General features: G+C 55.3%; 1 protein-coding gene across 1 annotated transcript in view; it reads left to right on the plus strand.

The window, feature by feature from the left end:
• Positions 1–18877, plus strand: part of PAX7 (paired box 7) — a 107552-nt gene that overhangs the window by 78308 nt on the left and 10367 nt on the right. Inside the window, exon 8 of the mRNA XM_047790584.1 lies at positions 18030–18276. Within this exon, the coding sequence (XP_047646540.1) occupies positions 18030–18276 (247 nt within the window). The remainder of the gene's footprint in view (positions 1–18029; positions 18277–18877) is intronic.

An 18877-nucleotide genomic window follows, 5' to 3' on the forward strand; every position in this document is an offset into this window, starting at 1 on the left:
GAGGACGTCCTCCTCCAGTCCCCTAAGCCAGTGCACCATGGGGAACAGTCTCATGGCTTAGCCAAGCCCTCTTCCCCTCATCTGAGAAGCTTCCCCCACCCTCCAGCTTGGGTGGCTGAGCTCCCTCCCAGGGTAGCAGTTTTGTCTCTGAACTCTAACTTTCTGTCCGGCAAAGCAAGGACCAGGCTTTTCTGGTGGCGGTGGCCTGAGCGCAAAGCCTGGCACATGGTGGGCGGGTCCAGTAAGCAGCGGCAGGCCTGCACTGGACCCTGAGCACCCATCCTGGGTCTGGTTCCAAGGCCCCAGCTTTCAAAGGCCTTCCAGTTAGTTTAGCAAGAGACAGGCAAGCAAACCAGAAATCAGAAGCTTCTAGGGAGGGGGGGATGCCCCCAGATGAAAGGGGGTGTGGCAGTAGGGAGGTATTTGTGGCCCCGAACCTACCTGACAAGAGTGACAAGCCTTCCTTAGGTCCCCCAGGCTGGGTGGGACTGACCGCTTGGAGGTCCGGCTTTGCTTTCCCACCACCGTCCTTGTCAGGTTCCAGAGGTGTCAGGAAGTCAGATTATGTAAAGTGAGACCAAAAGGGAGCCTTCACGGTCCCACCCTAAACCTCCACCGCGCTGTCTGTTTGGAACAGAGAGAGCCATCGGGGTTCTGGTGATGGCAGAGGGCAGAGGTCGTGGGGAGGCAGAATCCCCACCTTTTGGGGGTACAGGTGGAATCTGGTTTTGTCAAGATCGTTGGAGAGTGGGTTCTTGGAGGGGGAGGGGATGGTATTAGAGTCAGTGGTTTTCATCCTCAGAATGATCTGGAAGCCTGCTAAAAATCTAACTTGCCAGGCTCCACCCTGATAGGTCCACGCTGCAGTTTCATTGTGGGAGTGAGGGAGTCTGTGTTTTAAAGAAGGCGCCATCCGAGGCCTGGCACATCCAAAGCACTGGAATAGTTAGTGGGCCTTCACCTTATCAACGTCGCATCAGATTCTTGGTCCCCATCCCTCCCTCTTTAGGATGTGACTCAGGGGCCGGCTGTTTGAATTGAACCGAGACCCCTCTCCAGCGAGAAGTCTTCCTTGAAGTAGTTTGCTCACTGTCTTCTCTCACAATAAAGACACCGGCAGTAGCCGTATACACTTTTCACTGTCTGGAGAGGCTCAGGAGGAGTTCTCTCTGTGACTCAGTGGTAACGAACCTGACTAGTATCCGTGAGGATTCAGGTTTGATCCCTGGCCTCACTCAATGGGTTAAAGATCTGGCCTTGCCGTGAGCTATGTCGTAGGTCGCAGATGTACCATGTGGATCCCGCATTGCTCTGGCTGTGGTATAGGCTGGTAGCGACAGCTCCAATTTGATCCCTAGACTGGGAATTTCCATATGCCATGGGTGCAGCCCTAAAAAGACAAAATGAAATGAAATAAAATAAAAACAAAAAAAGAGGAAGACTCAGGGATGAGCCCAGCTTTTCCAAGGGCACGGTGGTTGTGGCAATGGCCCGATCAATTCAGAGGGTCCGTGGACAGCGCTCACAGTCATCTCTGCCTCTGCTCCAAATGGCACGGGGGGCAATCATTGCTTTGACACAAAGCCTTGGGAAATCTTTCCAGGCATCAAGCACTGTACAAGGAGACCCCTCCTGTCCCTCCATCCTACTGATGTGTTGGGGCCCGCAGAGAGCTTGCGGGCTCAGCATGCAGGCGACCCTTTTGCCAGACCCGAGTCTGACCTGAAGCATCGGAGGATTAAGGTCCCATGAGAGCCCTGGCAAGAGTCTTACACAAAGGCAATGCATCCAGGCTGAAATTGAGACGTGATGCCCAGGGGCAAAAGTTCCTGAGCCTCCCCCAGCGGCTGTCTTTCCTTCTCCAGCACAGATAGTGCCCGCCCCCACCCTAACGCCCCAGGCATCCTTCCCTGAGCCCCTGGATGCTGGTTCCAACCCCAGCCACCTCCAGGCTCCCTCTCTGTGCCTCCAGGGAAAGCGGCTATCCTGCCTAGGTTCCTGCCCTGGTGTGGCCCTTGAAGAACTGGAGTTGCTCCTCCAGCAGCTTTCATAATAAAGACATACGACATCCCCGATTTGTTCAAAACTAAGGGGGTGCTCAGCAAGGCACTTTTGCCCGGTTAGCTGTTCGGTCCTTACTGAGCCCTGAAGTTTTAGACTCATCATGTCCATTTTGCAGACTCAGAGAGACAAAGCTCAAGGTCAGCAGCAAGGGACAAATGTCAGAATCCAAAACCCAGGTCTGCCCACTCCAGGGACTAAATTCTTTCCCCCGTGCTGGGCTGCCAGAATAAAACCCTTGCTTCTCCACGCCAGGCCTGCATTTTAACAAGCTCCCAGGGGGTTTACGTGTGCAAGAAAGTTTGAGAAGAACTGGCTGAAATGACCTTTTTTTTAAAAAAAATTTTAATTAAAGTATAGTTGATTTACAATGTTCCTTCAATTTCTGCTATACAGCAAGGGGACCCAGTCTCTCTCTCTCTCCCTCTCTCTCTCTCTCTCTCTCTCTCTCTCTCTCTCTCTCTCTCTCACACACACACACACACACACACACACACACGTATGCTTTTTTTTACACACTATCTTCCATCATGTTCTAACCCAAGAGACTGTAGGCGGTTCCCTGTGCTGTACAGTAGGAGCCCATTACTTATCCATTCTAAATGTAATAGTTTGCTTCTGCCAACCCCAAACTTCCCGTGTACATCCCCTTTTCTCCCTCTCCCCCCTGAAATGACCTCATCTATGCCCTCCTAATTCCCCAGCTCTCAGAAGCCCCCTTAGCTCCTTGAACGACTCAGAATGGACCACCCTGGGCAGCAGAGGAAGGGGAAAGGAAGGGGCCTTGGAGGGAAGCCGAACCCCACCAACACCCCCGACTGCCCCAAGACCCATTGGAAGAAGCAGGGGAGCAGGGAAGATCAGCTGAGGGGTCCTCCAGCCTTGCAGTCCAGGGCTGTGCTATCAGCTGGACCAGGGTTCGAGCCTGGCCTCCTGGCCTGGCAGCCTCAATTGGACTAATTCGGGAGGCAGCCCTGCTGTACATATGTAGGGGTAGTGGGCAGAGGGGCATGGAAGTGGACAGACAGACTGAATCGGGGTATGAGATGCTGGTGCAGAGAAGGGAGGTAGGTCCAGACAGACATGCAGAACAGTCAGGGAAAAGGAGGGATGGAGGAGCAAAGGGAGAGAGGCAGGAAGAAGGAGAGACAGAAAGAGAGACACTCAGAGACTGAGAAAGATGGAGTCAGGAAGAAAGACAGAAAGAACAAGAGACAGAGCCACCAGAGAGAGGCGCTCAGACAGGGACGGGGGCAGGAAGCAAAAGGCAGAGAGAAAGAGGGAGAGGCCAGGGGTGATGGGAGCCAGGGGTGATGGAGAGTCAGAACCACGGTTGGAGAGAGGTGAGCTCACAGGAGAGGGAGGGGGCAGGTGCAGAGGGAGACACAGACCCCGCTCTGCAGTCAGACTCAAGTTTGAATCCCAGCCCCACCACCTCATAGCTGTGTGGCCTTGGGGACAGAAGGAACTTCTCCTTGGGTCCCTCCATCCATGGGATGCGGGAAACTGCCAGAGCCCAGCTACTCTCCATGCTTCCTTTTTCCCCTATAATCAGGGGTCTTGGAAGGGATCTTTGCTCCAAGCAAAGGGGGTTGCCCAAGCCTGAAGCCCAGATGCCCGGCCTCCTGGTGTGGCAGGGGTTGATCTCCGAGCCCCAGGATCCCAGGGTGAGAAGTCTTGGCCTTTTGACGAGTGTTTCCCTTTAGTTCCAGATGCCACCCTGACAAGAGCTCCCCTGTGATTGATGTCACCACCCCCAGGCCTGGGACCAGCCCCTCCTCCCCAAGCCAGAGCTGGTGGATATGTAGGCAGCACAGGGCTCGAACCTTCCAGAATCCCCTCCTGGACCCCCCTCTTCCTGGACCCAAGAGCAGAGAAGACCTCTCCTTCAAGCTGCCCCCAGAGGAGCCAGTGAAGGTCAGATAAGCTGAGTTTTCATCCAAGACCGTTTTTCCATCTGTGTGATATTCGTACTCCTTCCACCAAGGTTAAGAGGTTCTGTCAGCAAAGGGCCCAGAGTCCCTTGGGCAAAGCAAGGAGACCTCTGGGGACCTGCTGGAAGGCCCCTCCAGCCCTGACAGCAGAGGCACGAAAGGTGGACGTGAGGCACAGAAGAATATCTTTGGCTCTGACAGTGACCCTGGAAGGTGAACTTGACAGTCAGCAAATCAGGTAGGGGACATACAGGCTTCAGCCCTTTGAAGGTTCTGATGCAGAGTGGCAGGACAGGGGGCTGTAGATAGTTGGGGGGTGCTGCCAGGTGGTTTGGGGACCTCTCTTGGAGTCAGTGACCATGGTTGGAGATGCCGGTTGAGTTCAAATTGGTTATGGTTGAAGGGGAGAGCTTTAGATAACACCTCTCCAGTTGGGAGCAGTGATTACCAGTGGGATCTTGAGCAAGTGACTGGACCTCTTTGAGCCTCAGTTTCCCTATCTATAAAATGTGGATGACAAGGAGTTCCCGTTGTGGCCTAGGGGGTTAAGAACCCAACATAGGGTCCATGAGGATGCGAGTTTGATCCCTGGCCTCAGTCAGTGGGTTAAGGATCTGGTGTTAGTGTGGTGGCTGTGGCGTAGGCCTGCAGCTACGGTTCCAATTCTACCCCTAGCCTGGAAACTTCCATATGCCGAAAGTGCGGCCGTAAAAATAAAAATAAAATAAAATAAAACAAAATAAAATGTGGAGGACAGCAATACCTGTTTCACAGGGTTGTCATGAGGAATAAATAGGTTAACACAGGAAACGCTTAGAGGCTGCTAGGCGTGAAGTAAGCATTGAAACAGGGTTAGCTAGGGTTACAGATGGTTACCTTTGGAAGTGTGGTCAGCACAGGGTCACGGAGTCAGGCAGGACTGGGAGCTGAGGAACTGGCTGCATTGGGATGCATGCAATAGAAGATGGGGCGATGGGGTTCTGGTTCCTTCCCCCACCTTGCCCAGCCCCCTCCCGAAGAACCTGGGGCATCGCCTTCCCAGCCCGCGGAGCCAGCAGAAAGCGGCTATCTCCTGCCGCATCTCTCCCAGCCTGGGGCGGGCCAAGAGACAGCATCTCTCCGTGGCCATCCCCAGCCTCTTGTTTGTTTGGTACATCGGAGCCGTGGGCGCGTTTCTGCTAATTTTGTGGCTGCCTTTATCAAATGGGGATTCACAGGCGCTTTATCCTCCCTAAGTGGATTAGTCGGTGAGCTAAACAAGACAGTGTGGGACGCGGGGGCTGCTCCGGAGAAGATATTTGTTTCGCAAAGAATGGAGCCTGCGTTCCCTGCCCTGTGCCGGCGAGGCAGGCAGGGCGGGCGGCAAAGTAGCTGGAGGGCCGGGCCCTCTGAGCAGCGGAGCCCTAACCCGTGGGAACCCTCCACCGTGCAAACAGGAAGTGGGGGGAGCCTCGGCGGCGCTGGAGAACAGGCCCCTGGTCCCTCTCCTGAGTTCAGTTCAGCTACCTGTCATCCCTGGGCTTATTTGGAAGGTGTCGCCTCCCTGGGTGACAGCTTCCTCCTCCTCATCGCCTACCTCCCCGTGCCTTTCTCGTCCTTCCTCCCCTTCCTACTAGCCTTTAGCTTCCTTTTGATGCCTTTCCTTTCCTCCCGCAAACTCCTCCAAAGGCCTTTTGCTAAGTGTTGTGAATCCAGGCACAGAGGAGCCCCGGTCCTGGCTTTTACAGGCAAAAGCGCCAAATCAGACCAAGAGGTCCCCAAACGTGGCAGCCAGAGGCCACCCTGGCTGCACACTGGGCTCCTCAACCTTCACCCCAAAGTCCTTCTGGTAGCCCTTGAGCATGTGCCCCGCTGAAGCCCCAGAGGTGGGATGTAACGGACTTTGGTGTATTATCTTTCGAAGCGCACGCTCGTTTTGCACTCTTTGCCACTGTGGAGCCATGTTTGTGGACCACCGTCCTACAATTAATTAGCATCAGGGCAAGTGGACGCTCGGGGAATTGCGTCATGTCAGCTTGTGACTTGGTGTGGGTGTTGAGATTGAGGGGGGAAGGCAAAGATGACTGGAGTCTGGGTGACCGAGAGGGTGATGCAGTCATAGCTGACACAGAGGGTGCCGGACTTGGATGAAGGTTCATGTGCAGAGGTCAAGGCCGGGAGGGTGCCCAGGAGAGAGGCAGGGGCAGAGATGTGGATTTCAGAGGCCTCTCCCTACAGAGACCTGGACATGGGCTCATGCTGAGAGGGAGAGGAGAGAAAGAGACTGGGAGGATGTTTGGTCCAGCTGTCCCCCTAAACTGGGTGAGAACATAGTAGGGTTTGGGGGGGTGGTCAGATCCAAAGGTTTTCTTTTTCCCTTCCATTTTCGGTGTGAGTGGCCAGGATCTTGAGGGCCCTGCTCTGTGCTGCAGCAAGAATCTGGTTGCGGGGGAGGGGGGAGTAGCGACTCTAAAAAGGAAAGAAAAGGATGGAGCAGAGCATCCCGGGTCCCCAGCTGGTCCTTAGCATCGCCTGTCCTCCCCAAGCTGCCTCCAGCTGAGTGTGATTTTGCTATTTATTTACATGTAATTATTGCTATGAGGTGCAGATATTAACGCTGTCAAGAGCAATTTGCTCTGACATTTTTCACTCGCTCGGTGCCCCCGCCGCTCTCGATGGAGCCCAGGGCTCTCCCTGCTCAGGCCGTTGCGCACTCCATGGCCCGGCCGGGAACCACCCAGCCGGCAAGGAGTGGCGTCAGTGAGCACACCCGGCTCCTCTGCAAACTCATTAAGCTTCGAAATTGAATTTGGTCCAGGAGAGGGCTGGCGGGGCCCTGCTCCACCCGGTCTCGGCTGGCTCAAGGCCTCCCTGCCCTGCCTTCTTCCAAGAAAACTGGGCAGGGGTTGAGGCTGGCAGAGGGCAGCTGGTAAAGCTGGTGGAGGGTCAGAGAGATGAGAGTGCACAGGCCACCATGGTGGCCCCAGCACAAGGGTCAGCCGTGGCAGCTGGAACCCTCTCAACCCTGTTACCTGCTCACCTTCCAAGACAACCAGGCAGCTCTAACTCTGGGGGATGTTATTGCAGTTGACTGCTAGACCCACCCAACAGAGAGGCTTCCCCATGGGGCCAGGCCCGCTTGGGGCTAGGCAGCCTGTAGGGGGGATGGTACCACAGGGGGAGAGAGGGTGCTGAGCTGGCCTTGCAGTGGGTCCCTGCGGTCGATGTTAGAAAGAGATACAGGAGCTCCCATCACGGCTCAGTTGTTGACGAACCCGACTAGCATCCATGAGGACGCAGGTTCCATCCCTGGCCTCGATCAGGGTTAAGGATCTGGCGTTGCCGTGAGCTGTGGTGTAGGTCACAGATGTGGCTCAGATCCCACGTTGCCATGGCTCTGGTGTAGGCTGGCGACTACAGCTCCCATTCGACCCCTAGCCTGGGAAACTCCACATGCCGTGGGTGTGGCCCGAAAAAGACCGGAAAGAAAAAAAAGAAAGAAAGAGATGCAAATTTGGAGTTACACCTTCTGAGTTCAAATCCGGGCCCACCACTTACTGCTTGTACAGTCTCCAGCGAGTTTTTTACTTTTCCTGAGCCTCAGTTTCCCGATCTGTAATGCAGACCAGCCAACGCCCCTATGTCATTGAACCCAAGATGATTAGACGCTGGCCCTTTCTTGATCTTCTCAGAAACCCTCAAAGAAAGCTTCGCTGCCTGACAACGATGCTGCCTGGCTGCTACCACAGCTGTGGCAAGTGCTATGGATGGTGCCATGCATTCCAGTTCAAGAAAGACTAAAACCGTATCCTTCGGACAACTGGGGAAGGAATGAATGGTGGTGCAGTCTGCCCATAGCAGGTGCTTGGCGCATAGTAGGTGCTCAACCGTGGAAGGGCACGATCAGATTTTCTTGTGAGCCTCTTAATAAGCAGGGGCTGTTTTACAGAAGGTGAAACTGAGGTTCAATCATTCATTCATTCATTCTGCCCACTTAAGGGATCTTGCTCCTTGGGGGCGCCCAGCGGGGCCTGAGCTATCATGGCTCTGAGTCCTTAACGCATTGTGATACTTGCCAGCTTGTCTGCCCAGGTACTAACGAGGCCTCCCTGCCACCACTCAGTTGCTGCCATGGCCAATCTGCATCCTCGTCTCGGGCAATTACCGAGGGGGAGCTCCCCCACCACCACTGCCAGGGAGCCCGGGAGCCCAGACCTCCTGGTCCCCCTCCTCCTCTCTCTCAACGTGGGCCCCGCCAAAGTCAAGAAGGCCCCCTTCCCTCCCACTCTCAGCCCCGGCGGCTGCCCCTCCTCCCCTCGGCCAGCCAATTAGGCCCCTGACACCTGGAGCCAGCTGACAAACTGTTTCTGTCACTTGCTCTCTGTCTTTCATTAGGGGCCTCCGAGGAGGGGGAGCAGCAGGGGAGGGGGAGGAGATGGGATCTTTCATGCTTAGTAAGGCCAGATACATTAATTACAAAACGGCCATTTGCCGCGTGAAAGTGTGCTAATTAAATTTATGCAATCATTATCTTTAAATAGTCATATCTTTCCCGGCGATCGGCCCCTTCCTTCTCCAGCGCCGCCGAGCAGAGTTGCACTAATCCCCCCTCCTCCATTTTCGCGCCATCAGAGCCAGTCCCTGAATCTCACCGCACCTCAGCAGCTCCAGCCCCCGCCAGGGGCCAGGGGCCCTTGGACTCTTCTTGGCACAGACGCCTTCAGACTTGGGCTGACCCGGGATCCACCTGTAGGGGGAGGCCAAAGCCGGCACCCCCAGCCTCACCACCTCCTGCTGGTTTTCTAGATATTTCCAGAAGTTTCCGGATATTTGGAGGTTGACATCTTGTAGACCAAATACTGGAAATTTGTGTGTGTGCGTGTGCGTGGCAGAGATGGGGGGAGAGAGGGGTAGAGAGTCTTTAGCTTCTTGGACAATGAGTGGGAAGTCATTCTATGCATCCCCCCCATTTTCGAGCTAAGCCCGCAAGGACCTCTGGGGTGAGGAGGGGGCTCTGAGACCCACTGAGCAGAGGGGCGGGTGCGAGCACTCCCCATGACCCCCCGTTTATTCTTTTCATCCGCCCAGCGCCACGCCGGGCCTTGTGCTGGGGATGAACAGATACATACATTTATTCATTCGTTTCTTCATTCATGAATTCACTCACTGAATAAACGCTTGTTGGACACCTACTATGTGCCAGGCACGGGGAATAGGACAGCCCATCAGCCTTCAGCAGCTCTTGGTCAAATCCAAGGTTGAGGTCCATCTCTGCCCAGGGCAGAAAGGGGGACCCTTGTAGGGCTGAACACTTTCTCTCAGGGAGGCCCAAGCCCAAGACATCTCAACCTTTTCTGGCTTCGCCTCCCAGAGGATGTCCCTCCACATGCCCTGGCGTTGTCACCACGGTCCCTGCTGAGCCCTCCCTCCACAGAAACCGTCCTTCTAGCCTTCCTCGCCAATCAAACAGCCTGTTTCCTGAGTCCTTTCGGGTCCGGTCTGTTGAACTCCCACGTGGAAGGAAAAGAGAAGCTGCCGGATTTTGGGGGTGGGGAGTCTCCTCCCGGCCAGAGACGGCAGTCAATGGCCGGGTGTTCACCGAGTGCCCTCGGAGCTTCAGAAGTCCCCAGGGCCCAGCATGTGGCCTTGGTGAGACCAACTAGAGAGGAAGACCGGACATGTGACATGTGCCCAGACACATGGGCTGTACCCGCAGCAGCACTCACACAGGAGAATCACACACGTCACATGCAGTGTACACACAACGCTCACACGAACGCATAAGCACACCTACAGAACTCACACACCTGCACACATCCTCCCATGTGTACATGTGCGCACATACACAACACTCACACCTGCACACGCCATGCTCATATACATGCACACACAGACTCACAAACACACATATAAAATTCAGATATACATACATGCAATACTTCCATAAGTAAATGCATGCATGCATGCCTACCCTAATCGCAGCCGTGTGATATTCCCATATGTACCCATATGACACACACACTCACACACACACACACACACACCCTGGGTTAAGAATGACTCAGAGCCCTCTATGTAAATGAAGAGCACACTGGTGCAGGGCAAGAGTGTTGGGCTAGAAGCCAGGGGTCAGGGTTTCTTGCCCCGATGCTGCCACTCATCCCCTGGGTGATTCTGGGTAAGCGCCTCCTATGCCTCAGTTTCCTCATCTGAGAAATGGGGTCACAGCCCTTCATAGAGTAGTTCTGAAGATTTAAGGGAGATGCCTTGGAAACCATAAGGTGCTGTGTTCTCAGAGAAACCTTCATGGAAGCCTGGGTGGGGACAAATGAGAGTCAGGGGGCTGGGGTAGGGCTCAAGGCAGGGCAGGGCAGGGGAGGGGAGCTTGCTGGCCATGCCTGGGCACCAGCTCTCCAGACCGATGGGGGCTGCGCTGCGAGATGTGGATGGTGGAGGAGCTGGCAGGCGAGGGCCATCAGCAGAGAGATGGAGGGCGACTGGGGGTGGGGACAGGGAGATCTGCAGGAAATCTTGTTTGGAAGCTCAGAGTCAGCACCCGAAGCCCATTACCGCTGTCCACAGGGGGCAGGGAGAGGGGAGGGGGCCCAGATCCTCTTAGCGGAGAATTGAGTGCCAGAGAGGGGGAGCGGCGGTGGGATGGCTGCCCGGGTGGGTGATTTCTCGCTTGCACTAATCCCAGCATGGAGCTGGGGACAGGCGGCAGGATGGGGGGGGGGCGCTTTTATGTGATGTGTGTCTGGGTGTCTGTTGGGGGCTAGAGCGGTTGTGAATAGAGGCACGTAGGCTTGCATTACTGTGCTGGTGATTATGGGGCTGAGGGGCTGCAGTGTGAACAAACATGTGGGGGTCTCTTTGCCTGGGTGCGTCTTTGAAGTGTGTGAATGGCGTGCGGGTGGGTGGCTGTTCATGTGTATCACCCTTTGTGTGTCCGTGTTGGCCTGTCTGCATAGTGAAGTGTGCTTCCTGGCACAAGCGTCTGTATGTATTTTGTGTGCACACTCATGATTTCACCCACATGGGTGTGGATAGGGGGTCGTATTGTGCGTGTGTAGCAGTGAGAGTGATGATCTGAGAGCGGTGGTTCTTAAACTTGGCAACATCTTAGAATCACCTGGGGAATAAGCTTTTAAAAAATCCTGCTGCCTAGACTCTCGGACCAACTAATCAGAATCTCTAAAGGGCGGGGTCCTGGCAGCAGCTTTTTAAGAGACTCCCCAGGCAATTGCACTGGGCAGTCAAGGTGGAGAAACAATATCTGAGCAGACAAATCCCCCGGGAGCAGCCTTGTCCCTTCTCCCTAGCTTTTAGCCTGCCGCGGGCGCTTGATCTGGACACAGAGATGGGCTCCAGGCCCCAGACCCCTGAGGGATCAGGGCAGGTTGTGAATCTGGCTTCCCCAGAGCATCCCCCAGCCGGGGACAGCTTGTGGTCCATAGAAACACAGGTCATGTAATCCAGGCGAAAATTGCGTTCCATCCCTGCAAGCTGTGCCCTTGCCTTCTCTTCCCCTGGTGGTGGGGACAGGCTGCCCCTCCCCCAAAAAGCCCCCACCCACCTCTTGTGCAAGTCAGGCATGAATTAGTCAGAGGGTGGGCCAGGCAGGGCTGCCCTTGGATCCGAGGCTTGGAGATAAAAGTATTCAGGTGCCAAGCCAGCCCGTCATCTGAGGGGCAGACTGGAGCCTGGGGGCTGGAGGAGGGGCCGTGGTCAGCTGTATGGCCATCAATTTGCAGTGACACTCGCCCCTTCTTTGAGCCTCAATTTCTCCTCTCTGAAGATGCGCCAGGCTCTGAGGTGCCTCCTAGCATTCTCATGCGTGTGTTTCGGTGCGTTTCCATGCAGGCGTGTGTGTAAGTGTATCAGTGAGTTTAAGAAAAGTAGCTGTGCAGAGGCAAAGTTCATCATGATGGCTTATTGGGGTTTTGATGCAAAGCTATTTGACAATCCAGAGAAGAGGCGTTTTGAGTTGTCTCACCTTCTGGGATTCAGGTGTGTGTCCCCATGGAGGTGCCGTGGGCTGCTCTGCGCGATACCTGGGGTGTGTAGGTGTGTGAATTCAGGGCCTCACTTGTTGTAGTCTGGAGACTTCACAGCTTCACCGTCAGGGCCCCGTGTCCTAAGATATGACCCACTCTCTACAAATGAGCACATCCAGGGACCCTTAGGGACCAAGGCACGTCATGAGCTGAGTTGCCCCAGATCTGCTTGGTATCTGGGCAAGTGATACAGACCTGGCTCCCTTTCCAGAGCGCAGGCAGATGGATCCTCCATTCCGAAAGCACCCACTGTGTGCCAGGCCCCATGGGACAAGAGATGGAAAAGACGGGGTCCCCAACAGGGAAGATTTCTCTGGGTCTGCCTCTCTCATGTAGTCCAGGTGGAAGAGGAGGTGCAGCAGGAGGAAAGAGAGCTTGCACTTATGGAGAACAAGTAAGGAGCCAGGCGCTGCCTTCAGCATCCCCTGTGCATTGATTCCTTTAATCCTTCCAGTAGCCCCAGAGGTAGTTACAATCATTATCATTCCCATTATACAGATGAGAAAACTGAGGCACAGAGGGTTAAAGAAATTGCCCAGGGCCACAGCTGGTCAGCGGCAGAGCATGGATGCTCATGCAGATGTTCTGGCCCCCAGTGCTGCAGGGAACCCCTGGGTACCCTGATGGACTGAGGGCCCTTGGTGCTAGCCTGTCCCTCTGAGGCCTCAGGGTCGCCTTCCAGCCTTGCTGAGGCAGGGCTCCCGACCTGTCCCCTGGTCACTGGTCCTGTGGTCCTTGGCCTCATCCTGGACCCAGGCGCCTCTCCAGGTGCCCCCTCCTGACCTCACCAGTCTCAGGCCCCACCCCTCTCTCCCCCCTCTGCTTCCTGCTGCGGCCCCCACTCACCCACCCCGAACCCGGCCACAGAGCCCCAATGATGGCGATCACCCCTTCTAATTGCAGCCTCGCTCCCAAAGCCACGTTCGGTTATCACAGAGGGTGCAGATCTCATAGCTCAGCCTCCTCGGTCCCAGGCCCTCAGGGCCAGCTCAGGAACGGAGGGAATTAATTACATTTTTCCCATCCCCTTCTTTTAAAGTAGGGGAGCGCCGGCACGTCCCGCGGGAGGGGGCGGTGAGCAGAGGATGTGGGGGGGGGGCTGGTGCTGGGCTCCCGCGGCCCCCACCCCCCCAAAACCTACAAGCCTCTCCCCAGCGGCGGAAGGGGGGTGAGGCTGGCCCCTTATTGATTTAGTCTGGTGGAGGCTGGGACTGATTTAGAGCAGAGGCAGAGGAAGGGGCTGGGGGCGGGTGGGGGCCATGGCGGGTGGGGGGAAGAGGAAAGGATGGCTGTCACTCAGGCTGATGGACAGCCCAGAGATTTGCCTTCAGATAAAACCTTACAGATGTGGAGGTCGGTATTGATTTTGAGTTAGTAACGGTAACGTACCAAGAAGTAATACATTAGCGAAAGCAAGCTCACCGGGAAAAAAGTAAAACCCACCGGGGGAGAGGCCTTAGCATTCTTGAGGGGGGTGGATTACCTCATCAGAACAGGACTTCCTCAAGTTCAAAAGTTTGCAGGCCTCAGACCTTGGCCGGGCCCCTAACTGTGGGCAAATGCTTCCTGCTTCCGTGGGCAAAGAGGGACTTCCATGGGCAGCCAGAGGCCGGAGGGGGCCGCCTGGGCCTGCGGGGCTCTGAGCAGTGGGGTGGCCGAGGGCCTGTCTCTCCATGCTGTCCAGCACAGCTAGCTGTGGGGAAGGCACACAGCTAGGGGTCAGAGAGACTCGGGCTAAATTCACACTGGCGGTGTGATCTCAGGCAAGCCTTTTCACTTCCCTGGGCCTCGATTTCCCCATCTGCAGAATGGGGGTAATAGCCCATGTACTTGCAAAATCATTCACTGCTCCCTTCTCCCACCTCTCTTCAGTTGAGTCCTGCACTGGCTTGGGCATGGCCATGCCCAGAGACCAGGGTTGGGGACAGTGGCAGCCCTTTGGTCCCCAGGCCTCCAGGCACTCCGGGAGCAAGCAGGCAGATGTCTCACATCCCCCATTCACACCTAGCCCAGATGTGAATTTGATTTGATGTTCCAGGGAAAATCCCATTGAACAAATCCCATTACAGGAAAAGCTCCCTGGGCCTGAGCGGATTCTGAGCTGTCTGTTAGTGGCCCAGGGTCCAAGCCCCCCTGAGCCCCTTCTGACAAAGCTGCTCCCGGCATCTTTCCCATTACCTTCTTGCTATGTCTCAAACCTGCTGCATGTGTACTCACCTCAGGGCCTTTGCACTTGCTGGCTCTTCTCCCTGGAAAACTCCCTGCTCTGCCTTCCTTTGGCTGGATCTTTTTAGTCTTACTGGATGTCACCTCTTTGGAGAGGTTTTAACTGACGACTCTGCATACACTTTGTTTCCTCGGAAATTATATTATTTGTTCATTTGTTGGCAGCCTCTGTCATCTGACTGGCAGCTCCAGGAGGTCATGGAGCTGCTGATGTTCATTATTGTATTTCAGTGTCTGGCATATATTAGGTGCTCAATAAATATTTGTTAAGTTCCCTGCATTGGCTTGGGCATGGCCATGCCCAGAGATCAGGGTTGGGGGCATGGAACACTAAGTTCCATGGGAGTTCCCATCATGGCGCAGCGGAAATGAATCCCACTAGGAACCATGAGATGGTGGGTTCGATCTCTGGCCTCGCTCAGTGGGTTAAGGATCTGGCTTTGCCGTGAGCTGTGGTCACTGACTCGGCTCAGATCCTGTGTTGCTGTGGCTGTGGTGTAGGCCGGCAGCTGCAGCTCTGATTCAACCCCTAGCCTGGGTACTTCCATATGCCGTGGGTGCGGCCCTAAAAAGAAAAAAAAAAAAGGTGAATACACATGAATTCAACAGGCTTTTCTGAGCTTATAGCATGTAGCGGCTACAATGTAGGCACTGGGGCTGCAGAGCTGGATGAAACGCAATTCCATCCTGCCGTCCAGGAGCTCACAGTCCAGCCCTATCTCCACCCTGGCACGCAGTAGCACTCTGTGAAAGGTTTGATGAATGAATAAGTGGATGAATGAAGGATGTCTTAGGGAAAAACAATATCCTTTGGGATAGCTGGGGCATAAAGTGCAAGGTAGGAAGGAGTGGAAGGAGGTGGGACAGGCAGGCAGGGGTCCAGTCCCGAGAAGCCTTTGCCCTGTTCATCCAGGAGGTACTGAGGAGCCATGGGTGTGGTCAGATTTGACAGTGGTTGTCGGTAGGTCCCTGCCTTGCAACATGAATCCTGGGTCTGTGCCCAGCTCCCAGCCTTTTCTCAAAGCACCCTCACCCTCTCCCTAACCACCCCCCGCCGTGGCCTCCCCCCATCCCATCCTTTCTGGCTTGGCATCTTGGTATAGGCAGGAAGGAAGGATGCAACTGCGCTCTCACCAGAGCTGTCAAACTCTCATGAGAGTCCCCCCCAACCCTGCCGTTGTCTTTGAAGGAAATGAGCTCTGCGTATTTCCCCCAAGCCTCTGAGTTTATTCTTAGGGACTGGACCTCCTTGGAGGGATGAGCAGGGTTAGTGTTTATATGGGCTGGGGAGTGGGATGGATGGTGATTTTCTTAATTTAGATGGAAAGTTTTGTCTAGACTGGGAATCCAGCAACTAATCTGAAAGAGACTCGGCTCTCCTAACCCCAGGGTGGTGCTAGACTCCCGAGTTCCCCCACCAGCCCCACTATACACACACACACAGCCCGTTCCTCAGGCCCAGGACTCCTCCACAGTCGGAAAGCATCAAACCCAGCCCAGTGGTGTCAGATGCCTTCTCACACCACCCTCTTCACGGGGTCCTTCTCACCGGCACCCCAGCAGCCCCCCGGGACCCTGCCATGACAGAGCCCTCAGAAGTGTATTCAGCAGTGAGCTTGGAAGACCTCAGCCCCAAAACAGGGCTGCTGCCCAAGGTCGTCCAGGCAATTTGTCCCCAAGCCACACCCCCGTGACTGCCGTCTCACTGGAATGACACACCATATAGTCCCACCTAAACCCGCACCAGTGGCGGTGGAGATAAGAGCAGACCCACTAGGCCGAGTGCCCTTGACTCTGGCTCTGGGAGGGGGTGGGGAATGAAAGGACAGAGCGGCAACCCCCAGGGCTGAGGGGAGTGTGTGCTGGGTGCATGAAGAATCGGGGGAGGCAGTGCTTGTGGGCTTCCAGAGGAGCCACGCCCCCCACCCCCCACCCCCATCAATAGCTGCCCAGGGAGCAAGCATCTGGAGTGAGAACCTCTACCACGGTTAAAACCCATCCTTGAGAGTCAGACCTGACATTATCAGGCTTTAGGGGTCGCCCAAGGGGTTGAGATCTGAAGAAGCCGCAGCCGTCCCTGGGCCTCAGTTTCTCCATCTGAGAAATGGGTGTCATGACTCTGCCCTCCTCATCTCCGCAGGGCAGGTCATGTGAGTTCGTGGCTAAGAGGTGGGGAGGGTAAGGGGGATTGGCGGTTCTGGGGCCCAGGACACCCAAGCACTTCCCGTGCCCAGAGTGCCTCTCAGCCTCCCAGCCACACCGTGAGGATGGGAGTGGTCACAGGGGTGAAGGGGCCCCTGGCGGCTGCACGGCCAGTAAGTGGAGGAGCTCAGGGTCTGCCCCTGGCCTGAGGATTCCACAGCTGTGCCATCTCCCCGGCCACACCTCATGCTTGTGGCAGGGACGGGTCGAAAATGGGAAGGTAAAAATTTTCACCAGACGTCCGGTTGGTGAGACGATCCCTGCACCAGTGCCCGAAGGCTGCCTTCTCCCCAGGGACTGGGTAGGGACATCAGAGAGCTCACCGTGTGCCCAGCATGGATTCAGCTCCATGCACAGCGCAGTATCAGCAAGGCTGCCCACTCCCCGCCCCTGGCCCTGCGGTTGCCCTCCATGGGCAGGGCCATTACCAGGAGGTCACCCAGGGTCCCAGGCCCTGCAGGTCAGGTCCACAAGGGCCTGCCTGTCTCTCCATCTCCCCCTCTTCTCCTCTGGACTGACCAGGAGACCCCTGTCCCCTCACCCTGTCTATACCTGCTGCCTGCACCTGCTGCCTGCATTGCCTTTCCCCAGTCTTTCTGGTCACTGGACCACCAAGCCTCCTGGGTGCTCTCTTCTGGGCTCCCTGAGATGCCTCTGTCATGCCTTTATACCTCCACATCTTGACAGCTTCTAGTTGCCATCCCATCCCACCCAGAGACTCCCCTGCCGAGGTCAGGGACCATGGTTCTTCCTCCTTTGAAATGCCGGGGCCCAGCTTGAGGCCTGGAGCCATAATCACCATCAATGCATGTTTGTTGAATGAATAAGTGAACGCACCAATGAACCAACACCAAATTCTTTAAGCTGAGTTTCTAGACACAAGCCTCACCTTGGCATTAGAGGTTGCCAGCACTGATGGTAATTTCCTGCTAGTGAAGCCAGGCAAAGCAGGTGAGGGGGTGGTCACAGACATCCAGGAGCTGCCAGAATCAAAGGTGCCAGGAAGGCTCTTTGAAAGCATTGGCTGTGTACATTTGGTGTTGTAGGGAAGAAGTTCAAAGTCAAGAAGCACAGGATTGGGGGTGAAGCTGGACAGATCTGGAGTCTTTAACATTTATGTTGGAAGAGGGGGCCTCCCAGTCTGATGGGGGAGACACAGGTCTCTATTCCAGGGGAGCTCCCTGTCTGACGAGAGAGGCATAATTAGCTGGTTCTTCATTCATTCACTCAGTCATGCATGCACAGAGGCATTCATCCATTCAGCAAACAGGCACGAGGAAACCCTCAGAGCCAGGCTTGGGAATGGGGTGGGGGGTAAACTAGGCCTGTCTTGCTCCCCAAAGTTCTCAGTAGAGGGAAGGGCCAGGGGCCAGAACTTAACCAGAGAAACGACTAAGCATCTTACCCACAGGGCAAGGGTGAACCAAGGATCTCAAGGCTGCAGGGACCTCAAGAGAGTGACTCCAGCATTGGCCTGTCCAAGGCCAGCCTGGCCTGGCCTCAGCTCACACTTGCGTCTGAGCCCCCGACGCCTGCGGTACGGCCGGCACTGACGCTCTCTCCCCCACAGGTGATGAGCATTCTGAGCAACCCCAGTGCGGTGCCGCCACAGCCCCAGGCTGACTTCTCCATCTCTCCGCTGCACGGCGGCCTGGACTCTGCCACCTCCATCTCGGCCAGCTGCAGTCAGAGGGCTGACTCCATCAAGCCGGGAGACAGCCTGCCCACCTCCCAGTCCTACTGCCCGCCCACCTACAGCACCACCGGCTACAGTGTGGACCCCGTGGCTGGCTACCAGTACGGCCAGTATGGCCAGAGTGAGTGCCTGGCGCCCTGGGCGTCCCCCTCCCTCCCTGTGTCCCCGCCACCCCGCCCAAGGACCTCTGGTTTATTTGCAGAGTGCTGCAAAGTGGTGTTGGGGTGGGGGTGGGGCAGCCACTTCACAGGTGGGGAAATCGAGGTCCAGAAAAGAACAGTTGTCCTAAGATGATGCTGACCCAGATCCCTGCACTCACACTGCTCTTGTCTTAGAGTCCCGCTGTCCCAAAGGAACATAATATGAGCCACCAATGTCATTTAAAATTTCCTAGTGGCCACATTTTACAATTGGGATACTAATATTTTTTATTTTAACCCAATATATCCAAAAGAGGACCATTTTGACTTGTAATCCATATAAAGTTATTAATGAGATCTCTTTTACATTCTTTTTTTTCACACACTGTCCTTGAAATTCAACCCATTTTCATTCAGGCACTAAGTTTTCACTGGAACTACACAATCTGCATTTGTTTCATCAAATTGACAATGGAGGAAGTAGACGAACACACACACACACACACACACACACACACACACACACACGCACACAAGTTGTTCTAAACCTTCCTGCTGAAAACGTTCCAACCACTAACTTAG

The sequence above is a fragment of the Phacochoerus africanus genome, chromosome 8 (assembly GCF_016906955.1).
Source record: "Phacochoerus africanus isolate WHEZ1 chromosome 8, ROS_Pafr_v1, whole genome shotgun sequence".
Classification (NCBI taxonomy): domain Eukaryota; kingdom Metazoa; phylum Chordata; class Mammalia; order Artiodactyla; family Suidae; genus Phacochoerus; species Phacochoerus africanus.